The following is a 13,579-nucleotide window of genomic DNA, read 5'->3' as shown; positions in this document are numbered from 1 at the left end:
ATAAGAGTCTTTAATATTCCCTCTGAAATTTCACAAGCCAGGCCTCCATTTTCTCTACTGTACTTAGCTCCTGTAGAACATCCCACAGAGCTCTTAACATCCCAATGGCTCTTCTAGCTCAAAGTTCCAAAGTCCTTCCACAGTCCTCAAAATATGGCCAGGTTGTCACAGGATTATCCCACTGTGCTGGGACCAATTTGTCTTACTCAGAGTTTCTATTCCTGAACAAATATCTAGTTGGAAAGGAAAGGGTTTATCCAGCTTACACTTCCACATTGCTGTTCATCACCAAAGGAAGTCAGGACTAGAACTCACACAGGGCAGGAAGCAGGAGCTGATCCAGAGGCCATGGAAAAATGTTACTTACTGGCTTGCTTCCCCTGGCCTTGCTCAGATTGCTTTCTTATAGAACCCAAGACTACCAGCCCAGGGGTGGTACCACCCACAGTGGGCCCTCCCGCCCTCCCTCCCACCCTTCCCTTGATCACTAATTTAGAAAATGCCTTACAGCTGGATCTCATGGAGGCATTTCCTCAAGGGAGGCTCCTTTCTCTGTGATAACTCCAGCTTGTGTCAAGTTGACACAAAAGCAGCCAGTACACCAATGAAGACAGTTAACTAGATGAAGGCTTGGAAAGTCCTCAACACGTGGGGCTGGGGATTTAGCTCAGTGGTAGAGCGCTTACCTAGGAAGCGCAAAAAAAAGAACCAAAAAAAAAAAAAAAGTCCTCCACACGTAATTTTGTTATCATCATGGGTGATGATATCCAGTAGATAATCTAGGAAGGAAACGGAATCTGGTAGAAACCATCTGGATGTGGCTTGTATCACTTCTACTCACTTTCTGTAAGACAGGGCTCCACAGATGATACCAATTAAACTTCCAGGGGCACTGGGAAAGACAGTTTAGTTTATAACATGTATACCCAGAAGTAGAGCAACTGGGTATGGCCACCAGATAGTAATTAGCTGCACTTGATGGGTTTAAAGAGGAAGAGACAGGCAAATGGTAAGGAAAGAGAAAGAAAGAAGTGTCAGAGGAATAGAGTGAGAATCAAGACCACACATTAAATTAAAGACAGGAGAAAGCTTGGAAGCATAGTCATTAGCATTTTAATGGATGTGAAGGAAGTTGGGGAGGATTAATGCTCTAAAAGATATGTAAATTTGGAAAGAAGAAAACCATAAGGGATTCTAAGAAAAGCAGAAAGATGGTCCTCAAACCAGGAGATTAAGGGGAAAGGTAGAAAATGTCCTTAGGAATCAGGGACCATGGTAAATAGTAAGTAAGTAGGATCTTGATATATAAGTATCAAGTTAGCGTGCTTTGCTTTAGACAGAACCCAGGAAATTAGAACTCATGGAACAAATTTACTTAGCTCCCTTTTGTTTTCCAATAAACCAATTGTGATTATTATGTTTTAAATGTGTATGCTTAAAATTTAAAGTATATACATGGAAATGAGTCTTGTCTCAAAACCTTAGAATATTGACTTAGTCTGTGTTCTGCTGCTCTAACTGAATATCCAGATTAGATAATTTTAAAGGATTAAGCTTTCTTTATTGCTTCCTTCTGAAGACTGAGAAGTCTGAGCTGATTTGTTCTTGTGTGGTCTTCTTGTTCTTTAATAACACAGTAGAATGCATCCTATGGCAACTAGAAGAGGCAGCTTACAGCCTTGCCTTTCTCTTCCCAGAGAGCAGCTATTGCCACTCCAGGACCTCATTTAATCTTAATTACCACCCAGAGACCCTGCCTCCAATAACACTAGCATGTTAACTTTGGTATTAAGTTTCCAACAGATGAACATTCCTGGGAACAAATTCGCACCCAAGTATTGACTATGGAGTACTTAAGGATATATTTACTAATCCATGATTGGAAGCAAATCATATTTATGATAAATTATAATCATTTTTCTTTCATTTTAAAGAAATGGTGGCATTTTCATTCAGTGTCATGAATTCCTTAGCATCAGCAATTGGAAAGATTTTCTTACGAAAGTAGCTAACTACTTGGCTTTGTTTTCATGGAAATATACTTAAAATTATTTAAAAACTTTCAGAGTAAACAGTATCAATACAACTTTGATCTGGCAATTGCTTATTTATTTTGGTTAAAAATAAACATATAATATCAATTTTGGGGATTTTACATGTATAAGGTTACTTGTTGATTGATTGGACTCTTAACTAGCAATTAAACTTGTTGAGTTCAAATTAATTTTCCAATATAGAGACTATGATCTATATTAGAATTTTTTTTGATATTTATATTAGCTACGTTAAAATTGGTCACTGTTGCCTTTGAATTCACCTGTTCACTATAGCCTCAGAGCTTCCAGGGTTATTTATTCTTATTGGAGGGTGTGGGAAAATGATTGCATTTGTAAGATCTATTCTCTTTTCTGTCATCTATAGTCTAGATTGCATCACACTGAAATAAACCAGCGTTCTCAGATGACATATGATATGAAGTAGATTAGATATTTCATGGACATGGCCCATGTTAATTTTTTTCATTAAGACATATGCTGAGCGTTTTAAATTATATTGGAGCTAAGAAGCATTGACGTATTGAGTCCTGTGGCAGTGCAGCTGAAAAGGAGTTTGGCGTCTCTGTACCCCAAGGTTCACAGTTGTTTATAAAAGTCAGTGCAGAATATCCAGTCTTAGTTATAAAATGAAAATAGTTTGCAATGGACTCCTATGACTTATCTTTGGTAACTAGAAGAGGGGTGCTTCTCCAAAGATCTCTTCTCTCTTTCTTCTTTCTACTACAATATTTGTTCCAATGAAAAATATTAGTATAGATTAATGGAAAACAGTCATTAGCTGGGTGCACTGGACCGAGAAATTGAGAGTAGAGGACATCAAATTTTTAAAGCTGCCTCCAAAATTTAGGACAGATATCCAAAATATTCTATAATACGTATCTTTGTTGAAGAGTTACTTTTAAGGCTCCTCAAGTCCTAATCAAATTATTACCACATTATTATAAAAAATCAATGCCCAACAGATATTGATTAATAACCATTCTACTAAGATGTTTCTTCCTTTGTCACATACGGTTAGAACAGACTGCTGCCTTCTCTTATCTTTCTCAAACTTATATTTTAAACAGAATATTTCTAAGCTTTTTTAGATCTTTCTCATATCTATCTTGATGAGCCTTGCTTGGGTCCCACCACCTATGCCCAGCAGGGTTTCTTCTTCTATGATTTCACTCCTGGTCTCTGTTATTTTTTGTGGGTGGCTGAGAACACTTGGGGGTCACACTAAGCAAGTATTCCGACGTCTAAGCTATGTCCTTTCCTTCTACTACTGCTTGTACTATGTTTTTTTTTTCTCCTTACTGTGACAAAATAAGCGACAAAACACCGCAAGGTAGAGAAGCATGTATTTGGGCTCACAGTTGGCGATGACGTAACACTTCCGGAAGCGAAGGCTTGATGCAACCGGGTGGGAGTATAAGACACCTGGCCACACCACACCGGGTCTCAGTCAGGAAGCAGAGAGTGACGTATGTTGGTGTGGTGTGCCCTTTTGTTACGATGTTTTATTCAGTCAGTCTGAACCTCAGCCCGTGGTATGGTTCCCTTTATCTTCAGCCTGGTTCATCGTTCCTCATTTAAGCCTCTCAGGAATGAACCTCCAAGACACGCCTCTGGGTGTGCTCACCTGATTTTTAAAGCCAATCACAATGGCACTGAAAATAACCATTGTACTGTTCTTAGCACATATAAACATTCAAACAATGTGAGCCCTTCCAGGAAACCAGAATTTGTCCTGAAACAGTAATGCCCACAATGTCACATCATTGGGGACACTTGTGTGGTACACTAAGTATCACCAGGTATCCTTTGTTGTGTTGGGTTTTTTAATATAGCCATATTTATTATTTAATATTTCCATATGCTTTGTTCAGTTAAATCTGCACTAATAAACATTTAAACATGTCACTGGTTTAACCCAGACTTCTTGATAGGGTCCCAACTTTGAAAACATAAATTGTGGCTGTTCGTTTATATTTTCCCAACACGTCTATATTCTAGATTAAGAATTTAATCCCCCCGGCTGGCAGGGGTGGCATACACCTTAAATCCCACCACTTGGAAGGCACAGGCAGGCAGATCTCTGAGTTTGAGGTCAGCCTTGTCTACAAAGTGAGTTCCAGTAGCTGTAGTTCTGTGTAATTCTTAGTAACATTTTTTTTTGGAAATATATTAAAGTATTTTGAACTTTTTAATCTAAATATTCAAATTTTAACTTTAATAAAGAAACAGAGAAGAAATACAGATTAAAGGAATTGCTTAGCCCAGCACAGTTCTTTTTCCTGTCTTTAAATATTAATTCATGTTCCTTTCTCTTTTTCTTTGGCCTTCTCTCTTCCCTACCTTGCTCTTTTCAACTTTCCCACTTATTTCTATCTAAAAAACAGTACTGAAAATACTGTTGAACCAATAGGTCACTACATATAAAATTAATAAAGCTAAAAACTGTCTTGAACTTTTAAGTATGTGGTCTCTTTGAGTTAAGAATAATACCCCTGGGTATTACTGATGCAGTGGAAGTATGTGTGTTTATAACAGTTCCAGGAGTGTGAAATTTAAATTTGGCCCCATGAATCTATTTTGCACTGAAAAGTAGATGATTAACATTTTTGTTGTTTCTGTGGAGCTAGGAAGTAATTATGTTCCTGAAAACATACGTCACAAATGATTCCTTACTTCCTAACTGAAATGGACAAAGCTCTAACGGAAGTTAACATTTCATTGGCCAGGTACGGAAAGAGTATGGGAAATGCCTACGGACGCATTGCTGTAGTGGGAAAAGCACGGAGAGTTCGATTGGCTCAGGGAAAACATCTGGTTCTCGAACTCCAGGACGGTATTCCACAGGCTCACAGGTAAATAAATACAATTGGCTCCCTGAGCTGAAATAGTTTTCCTGTAGTCAGTTTTAAGTCTCTGCTCTTTGTGATCACCCATATCTCAAGTCTTTGCCACATCAAGGGTTTGGTTTTAATGTGACTGGCCGGAAATACAGAATGTAGGTGGGACTTATAAGGCCCCGCTCTGACTGTAGGGCTGTCTGGATTTGATGCTTGATGGGGAAGGGAAATTCAGATTGCTTGAGGATAGCTTCTTTCTTTATGTTGCACATCCTCCAAACACCCATTTAATGGATAGACAGTGCTAATTAGACTCAGTGGGTCGTAGGAAAAACAAACAAACAAAAACCAGACAAACAAAAACAAACCAAAGATATGAAGTAGTAAGGGAACATGGTGGGAAAGTCGAGGAGAAGTTAAAGCAGGGAGTAGAGAGTAGATCTAATCAAAATGTACTGTGCACTTTGCATGGAAGTCTCGAGGGATAGATTAAAATGAAAATTTAGATGATGAAATGTATAGTCTAAAATAAATATTAATGATACAAGAATGTCCTATTGAACTGAAATTTGATTCACAAATTTGAAAATTTATCACCAAACTTCTCGGATGTTCAATAGATATAGTAATTCTCAGTTACATACTAAATAAATATATAAATAATATGTGGGGGTGGAAAGATGGCTGATCAGGTAACAATACTGACTGCCTTCCCTGGGGACTCAGGTTTGATTCCCGCCATCCCAGGAAATCTTACATTCTCTTCTGGCCCTTACAGGCACTGTACAAATGTGGTATACAGACATGTATGTAATCAAAACATATTAAATGGAAGAATAGCAAAGTATGGCATGTTTAGTAAAAACAAAAAAATACTAGTTCCCACAATGTTATGCACTTAAAAATTGAAGTGCGGTGAAGAACACCACCGACCCATCATTGGCATAAGTAATCTGTGCAAGTCTCAGGCCAGTAGGAGACATTGCTGTAACTGTCACTGACCAAGGACACCTTATTAGCTTTTAGGAAGTGTTCGCTGTCTCTGCAGATCACAATGTAGGATTGTGTGGGTTTTAGTGAATTTGTGTCAAGACTGCCAGACTAATCTTCCATAGTTAGCTGAAAGTATGATTATGTCTAGATTGTTCTAGGAAGGCTTAAATTAAGTAGATAAGTACAGTTTAAATGAAGTTTTCACTTTTTTTTTAATCTATTTTTTTGGTACTGCTGTCTGTCACACCAAGGCCCTTGCACATGCTGGATGAGTGTCCCCTCCAAGCTGCCATCCCAACAAATGCCATTTATCATTGGATTTTTTTTTTACAAATCTTCATAAATTAAGTTTACACAAACAATTATTTTTATATCTTAACAAAATCAATTCCCCATACTTGTAGAAATTCATTTTCAAGAGAAGCATCTGGTTATTTTAACCTCATCCACTGAGCCACAGGTCTAGTAAGCATGGGAAAGTGTACGTCAAAGTTGCCTATAAACACTATCTTTAAAAGTAATGGGCTTTTTTTGCAAATAAGACTATAATTCTATTAACAATCTCATATAATACCTACTAAATCTTAACAAGTATCCTATAGCTTCCAAAATGTATCAGCCTATCTTAAATATCTTAGTGACCACAAATTCTTAGACTTAGTCCAAACATACCATGTAATCACGCGCCCTTTAAGTTGAATCTGTCACATTCATAACTATATGTAGCTTTAAAGTTTCAAACTAGGGTTGGAAGATCTGTTCACCCAGATGGGCAGAGATCTGTGGGGATGGACTAGTCACTCTGTGTATCAACACTTGGATTTGAACATAAGAAGAAGGGTTAAATGTCCCCATCTTGTTAATGGTGAATATTTCTATCTGATAACCTTTGCTCTGTTTTCTCTGTGTAATAACAGTTTCACCAGCTTTTACACTGAAGTGGCTGAATCTGCATATTGACTACTTAATTGGACCTGGTCTGCCTTCCACATTAGTAGCTCATTACCGATAACTCTTTGGTCATTTGATTGACAAATATCATTACTGAAAATACAGTGTTTGAGAATCTCAGCTGGGTTACAACAGGCTTGTGTGACATTTAGCAATACCTCTGAAGAATGAGATCAGGCAATACAGTTTAATAAAATGGTAGATTTCATGGAAGAGAACACTGTCTAAATCGTACCATTTTCCAGCTGTAGTAAAAATGAGTTTTTCTTATTACTTCTTCCCTTTTATTAGATAGATAGGTCTCATTATGTGTTCCACAAATTGATACCCTATTTCCTCTCAGCTTTCTAAGAGCTGGAATTGCCCGTATTCACCCTTTCTTTTTTGTCAGAACAAGGTTTGAGTATGATTGACTCAGTTTTTCCATATGAAAAATGGGAGCAATATTAGTAGTTTCTTAGGTTGTCATGATTAAACTAATGTGTGCAAAACTTAGAACAGTTGTAGGTTCTCAATAAATAGGTGGCACCTGTCATTTACTAGTGTTAAGGTTATAGGGTAGAGTATCACATATACTTCAAGTATTGGTGAGAGGATGCAAATTTACATTTTATTTTGAATATTTAAATGAGATATTATTCACATGTAGTATTAGGTAGTAACTGTAATTTTGAAGGTGTGTCACTAGTAAACAAAGAGGCAAAGTCCTCCTCACCTTTAGGTCCCATTTACTCACCTCCTGGTGATAATAACTTATAAAATGTTAATCATATGGAAATCAGGCCAACATCAATTAAAGGGACAATTAGTAGGATTAATATGTAGGGAGATTTTATACTATGGAAGAGCAGAATGTTCTCGCATTGATAAACCTGTGATAGTTTTATTTGCCTTTCATCATTTATTTTACTGTATTTTAGATGTATTTACCTTTTAATATACAGCAGTTTAAAAATTTTAAAGAAATGTATGTAATGAGCATGAAATTGTGAAGCACATTAAGAGAATGAACACCCGTCAACCCAACACTGAGATCAGGAAACGGATTGTCCACACCGTGTTTCCTCCTGTGTGTTACATCTTCCCAAACCACCTGAATGCCTCCCACCAAATTCTCCTGACATTATTTTTATTGACTTGTTCTCATTATCTCTTCTCCTTCGGTAATATGCCCCTTATTCTGTCTTTCTGAATCGTTCTACCAAGTGGTATCTTATAGTGCATGGAAATAGTGTAATTGTTCCTTTCACATCAGAATTCTAAGACACATCCTGCTGTTGATGATGATGAGTTTTGCCATATATGCATACATACTTGTTTCTGCACTCCAGTCTGGGAAAAGTATGACTTATCCAATTGTCAGAGAGCCTAAGGTTAACTACTCCTGTTATTCAAATATAGCTGGACCAACTAGTGAGTTTAGCTTTATTATTAATAGCAGCAAAGTTTCTTATTGAGTCTTTCATTTCTGAATCGGGAGGTATGATGTTTCCTCCTCAGAAGATCAATATTTTACCATCCCTAATTTAATAAAATGGCACAATAAAACAGAAAACTTCTCCCAACGGTTAAAACATTCTTTGGGAGGAACCCGCCTCTTAGAAATTTGAATTTAGAAATATGTCATAATGTAGGACTTTTCATGAACCCGTAAAGCTTCATACTGTGAGGCAGTGAATACAGTTATGATATCTACTTTTAACTCCTCAAAAGGAAAGCCAGGAGGCATGTAATCTCTGAAATGTCATTGGTCTCCTTGAAAAGCTTGTGGAAAATGTAACTTCCTTAGCATTCCAAAAATATTTTACATTCTTTTGTTAACAGGCTGTTATTAGAGTCTGAATTCTTAAATCTCTTTACTTTTGAAACTCAAGCTTTATGAAGCATACATCTCTCTGTTTGACATTGTTATACTAGTGTAACAATGTAACTTTGCCTTTTCTGTTTCCCACGGGTTGAGTTACTATGGCATGAGCATCTATGAAAATACCCAAGGACAGGAAAATAGCATCGCTACTTTTGTTTCCGATGTTCTCCTGCCACTGTGTTGGAAGTGGGTAGAAATGCTTGTTCATTAGACGCTAGGAGCAACATCTTCTATCTTTGAAACTTTTAAACTGTCTGTTAAAAGTTGCCTTCCCATAACTTTGTCTCCTTCTTCCCTCTCAATTCAGAGCCGGATTCGGAGAATGTGGAATGACACCGTCCGAAAGCAGTCAGAGTCATCCTTCATCACTGGAGACATAAACAGCTCAGCGTCGCTCAACAGAGGTAGTTAGGAATGATGTTTCTTAGCCATTGCTTTCCCAGAGAACGTAGGAAGTTCTTAAATGCATTGCCACTTATGTGTGTTCTGACCCTTGTCCCGTGTACAAAGGAATCTTGTGGGGTTTGAACCCTGGCAAGTGCAGTTTGTGTTATCCATAGATTTTTTTTTAATACTGAATTTTTAGGAAATCTTCTCAGAGAGAAATTATAACATTAGAAACTTCTTTTCCTAATCATCTGCCACTGTTATAAACTGGTGGGATGTTAGGCCTCATTGGAAGCATTGAAAATGGGTAATTACGTGGCTTTATAGTCGGCTAAGCATCATAGAGCTCCAATCATCCCAGGTATAAAGCAATTTCATCATCTTTGGAGAAATAAAAATATACTGTCTAATTCATAGTTAAGGCAAGATAAGTCAAAATTACCTCTCACCGTAGTATCAAAAGATATCCAGACAATCTTGGATATGTAAAGAGCTAGGATTGAAAATGATTGTTTATAATGTATTGTGAGTGGGGAGGAGGCTTCTGTATACCACTTATGGGTAAGATGCTTCAAGATCATCGCTAGACTTTGACATGAAGTTACCATAATCTGCCATTTTGTGTGTGAGAGAAGAAGCTAATTGAATTGTATCTCTCTGGTTCTCTCTCTCTTGTATTTATGTGTATGTGGGTGTGGGACTGTGTTGTGTGTGTGTGTGTGTGTGTGTGTGTGTGTGTGTGTATGTGTGTGTGTGTGTATGATAGAGAGAGAGAGAGAGAGAGGAAGAGAGAGAGAGAAGGAGGAGGAGGAGGAGGAGGAGGAGGAGGAGGAGTCAGAAATAACTTGGCTGCCATAGAAACAAATGAATACAGTTGGAAGTGAGTGTTGGAAAGCACTTGCATTACAGTTTTTTTTTTCCAGGAAGCTGTCGTTTTTATTAACTGAATCATTTTTGTTACTAACACAGTTGTTCTTGTTTTAGTGTCAAACAAATTGGTCAGATTGTTTTAGTCCTGTTTCCATGAGTGTTTCATACTGTTACTTAGAAAGAGATTGTCCAACTCTTCTGCTTTAGGATTAAGAACTCTTCTATCGGAGCTCCACGTAACCTCACAATAAAGCACAGCACATCTCCACAGTTACAAAGTGCTGGACCAAATAGTATGCAAGTTGTGTCAGTGCAGAAATGCATGGTTTACTCTAACCTTGTTGAGGTTTGGTTTACATTAGAGTCACTGAGATAGTACCTGTCATTAATGATGACTTAAATATATCTCTGTATCACTTTGTGACAAGTAAAAATAGTGAACGGGGATTTTCGTCCAAATATAAGAAAAATGCATAAATATGAAACAGGTCCACTCTTAGTCTTTTCACTCCTAATGTTTACTCCCTAGACAATGCTCATTTTGAAAGTCCCTCTCAAGGACTTTCCTTTTCAATATAGTGCCCATGTTTTCTTCATGAAAATTTAAAGAGTCATCAGCATATTTGCACTGCCCCTCGAATGAACACTCCTGCCTCAGTGGCCTTGAAATTAATTTGCTTCCTGTGTGACCGATGTTGTTTGTTGTTAAATAATGCCATCTGGAGAGGTTTTGCAGTTTGACCTTACAAAGGAAACTGAGCCTTCTCAGTAAGATCCTGCTAAAGTCTCTTGTTTCCAGAGATCCCAGTAGCCAATGCAGACCTGTCCTTAGGAAGAGTGAGACAATGGGACTTGATTGATATGCTAGTCTTTAAGCCAATTGTAAGGATGGATGTACTATGTTAATTAATTTTTTCTAGTATTGTGTAGTAAAGACACCACCCTATGTAAGATCAGTAACAAGATTGGTTTAGTGAGCTATTTTTCTGACATCAGCATAAAGAACATTATACAACACTGTTTTTTGAACTTATTTCCCAGTAATCCTCTCAAATTTCATCAATGTGGAGTATAGTGATAAAAAGATGACTGGGCCAATTTTTAATAAATTCAAAGGAAATGAACCAAGTTTGTATTGACTGATTTTACACAATTTCTACTCCTTTGAAGATATTTAATGAAGCTATTAATTGCAAGGTCTTAAACTCTATGGCCTGTCATGTTATTTTAGTAAAGAGCTGAGGTAGGGTGAAAATGCATGTTTGACATGAGGTGTGTTCAGACTGTCATCTTTTTCAGTGTATATATTCTTCCTTTCCCTCGGCACCCTGACTTTTTTCACTTCCTATGTGAATTTCTCTGGGACGCACCTGCCTTTCCCAAGTGTCTCAACTGAGAAACTCTTTATTTTATTTTTATCTACTTTTTTCCTTTGAAAATTTTATACCTGCAGACAATGTACCTCAATCATATTCTTCATTCCCTTCCAGCCCTCTCCAGGACCACCAACCACATCGTCCTTCAAGTTCATGTATTTAGTTTACTTATGTATTTTTCTTATTTTAACTTACAGAGTCCACTAACACTGACTATATATTTATGAGTTTGAGGTCAGCCATTGAGGCATGGCCAACCTTCAACTGTTCACACTCCCAAAAAGAAGTGACTCTTCCTCAGCCCTGAAACCATCAACTGTCAAAGAACATCTGAACTAGGGATAGAGCCCAAGAAGAGTCTCCCGAATTCATCTCATTATTTTTTTAACCCCCATATGATTAGAACACTTTGAAAGTTTATATCTTCATATTATATCTCTAAAGATAGTCTTTAACCTCCTTCTTTAATCTTGTCTTATTCCCCAGGATCCTATCTTCCCTGCATTCAGGCGTGTGTAACATATTTAGGTATGTGACATCCAAGATTCATATTTCCAGATAAACACGTCAGTCACCTCAGCAACATAAACAATCATATCTGTGTGCTCAAAAGACTATATCCTCTATTACTAAAATAAACATTTTAGATATGACATCTTTGCATCTTCATATATTCTAACGTTCCATTCATTCTTAGGTTCAGCTATAAAATTTAGGAAAAAAATAATTCCATATCTAAGCTAGATATGCACTTCTATTTTTGACTTTAAGATGTTGACCCTTGGGCTGGAAAGATGGCTTAGTGGTTAAGAGCACTGACTGCTCTTCCAAAGGCCCAGAGTTCAATTCCTAACAACGACATGGTGACTCGAAACCATCTGTAATGAGGTCTGATGCCCTTTCTGGTGTGTCTGAAGACAGCGACTCATATATATAAATACAATAAATAATTTAAGAAAAAGAGTATTGACCCTTGGAAATTATAAGCTATGGTTTACGAAACATATTTTTAATTTATATTTTCTTTCTAATTCATATTGCTGCTCAGTATATAGGAAAGTATTGTTTTAAATTTCGTACATCTTAACCTAGTTTCTTTAAAACAACCATACCATCTCAGGTTCTATTAAGAATGAAGAGTCTATCATTCAAAACAGAGAAATTTTTAGTACATTTTGTTATTGTTTGGGTTCTTTTCTTTCTTTGTTTTTCCATCTCAGATATTCTTTTTCTAATCAACTCATTGCATCCTATAAGTTGACTATATCAGATTATCTTTCTAGATTTTCCAGTATAACAAACTTGATGGTTATCTGGACTTTATACCTTGGTGTTATATAAAACTCTGGAAGTGCTATTGGTGATTTTCAATGTAAAGTCTTACTTATTCTTGGCTCAATATTGCACATCTTGGCAAATCTTCGGTTCTCGCCACCAGAGCCACGACCAAAGCAACAGTTTTCATGGCACTATACAAACTGGGAAAGGGACCTTGAGAGCAGTTGTGTGGTGAATATAGAGTTTCAGCAAAGTGTGACTTCCGATAGAAGCCAACATTTCCCCAAGCTTGATTGTCACAAGAGGATTTATTTATTGGCTTCCTTAAATATTTACTATATTGTGGGAAGGCTGTGGCGGCACTCAGCTCCAGCTCCTCCCAAGAAAATATATGAATAAATCAAAATTTCTCCTCACTCCTGTAGGCTGGCACAAGAGGGAAGGTAGCATAGTTGTCTTTACCCTGCTACCTCCCGCTCATCATCTCTGCCTGGGAAGTCTCATCTTGAACAATTGTAAGATAATACAAATATAAGATAGTAACAGTAACTGAAAATTGGGTTTAATCCAGTTTTCTTCTACATCTGAATAGAAAGTGCAATTCTGAAATAAGGTTTTATTTTCTTTTTGTTATCACAAGTATTATGGGTACACTTAGTTTTCCCTTCATTTAATTAATTAAATTGAGTTCAGACAGTTTTGATTACAATCAAGGTTTGGAAGCTAGCTCCTCCAATGTGCTGGGGTGCCACAACCCTGCCCATAGGCTGCAATAATTTCAAAGCTATGCTTCTTTTGAATTCGAAAAAAAATATTATTTTACCTTCCGGTGAGATGGCTTGGCTAGTGTCTTAGGGTTTCTTTTCTCCCTCACTTCCCTACCTATCTCTGTTTTGTCACACAAGTTACTATGATCTAATATCGTGCATGGACATCTGACGAGAAAGGCTCTAGGTATTTAAG

At 37.2% G+C, this 13,579-nt stretch overlaps 1 protein-coding gene across 26 annotated transcripts in view; it reads left to right on the top strand.

Annotated features, from left to right (window-relative positions):
* The window catches only part of Adgrl3 (adhesion G protein-coupled receptor L3), a 767,242-nt gene that overhangs the window by 700,673 nt on the left and 52,990 nt on the right, over nucleotides 1-13,579 (top strand). For 25 of the 26 annotated variants that reach the window (XM_063272835.1, XM_063272833.1, XM_063272832.1 and 22 more), the window contains 2 exons: nucleotides 4,784-4,909; nucleotides 9,013-9,109. In XM_063272835.1, coding sequence (XP_063128905.1) covers nucleotides 4,784-4,909; nucleotides 9,013-9,109 — 223 coding nt within the window. Of the gene's footprint in view, nucleotides 1-4,783; nucleotides 4,910-9,012; nucleotides 9,110-11,824; nucleotides 11,867-13,579 lie in introns of all 26 variants that reach the window. The other variant, NM_130822.2, reaches the window with a different exon arrangement.

Source organism: Rattus norvegicus, chromosome 14 (assembly GCF_036323735.1).
Source record: "Rattus norvegicus strain BN/NHsdMcwi chromosome 14, GRCr8, whole genome shotgun sequence".
NCBI lineage: Eukaryota > Metazoa > Chordata > Mammalia > Rodentia > Muridae > Rattus > Rattus norvegicus.
The sequence above is the reverse complement of the archived record's forward strand: the minus strand, read 5'-3'. Positions and strand labels throughout refer to the sequence as shown.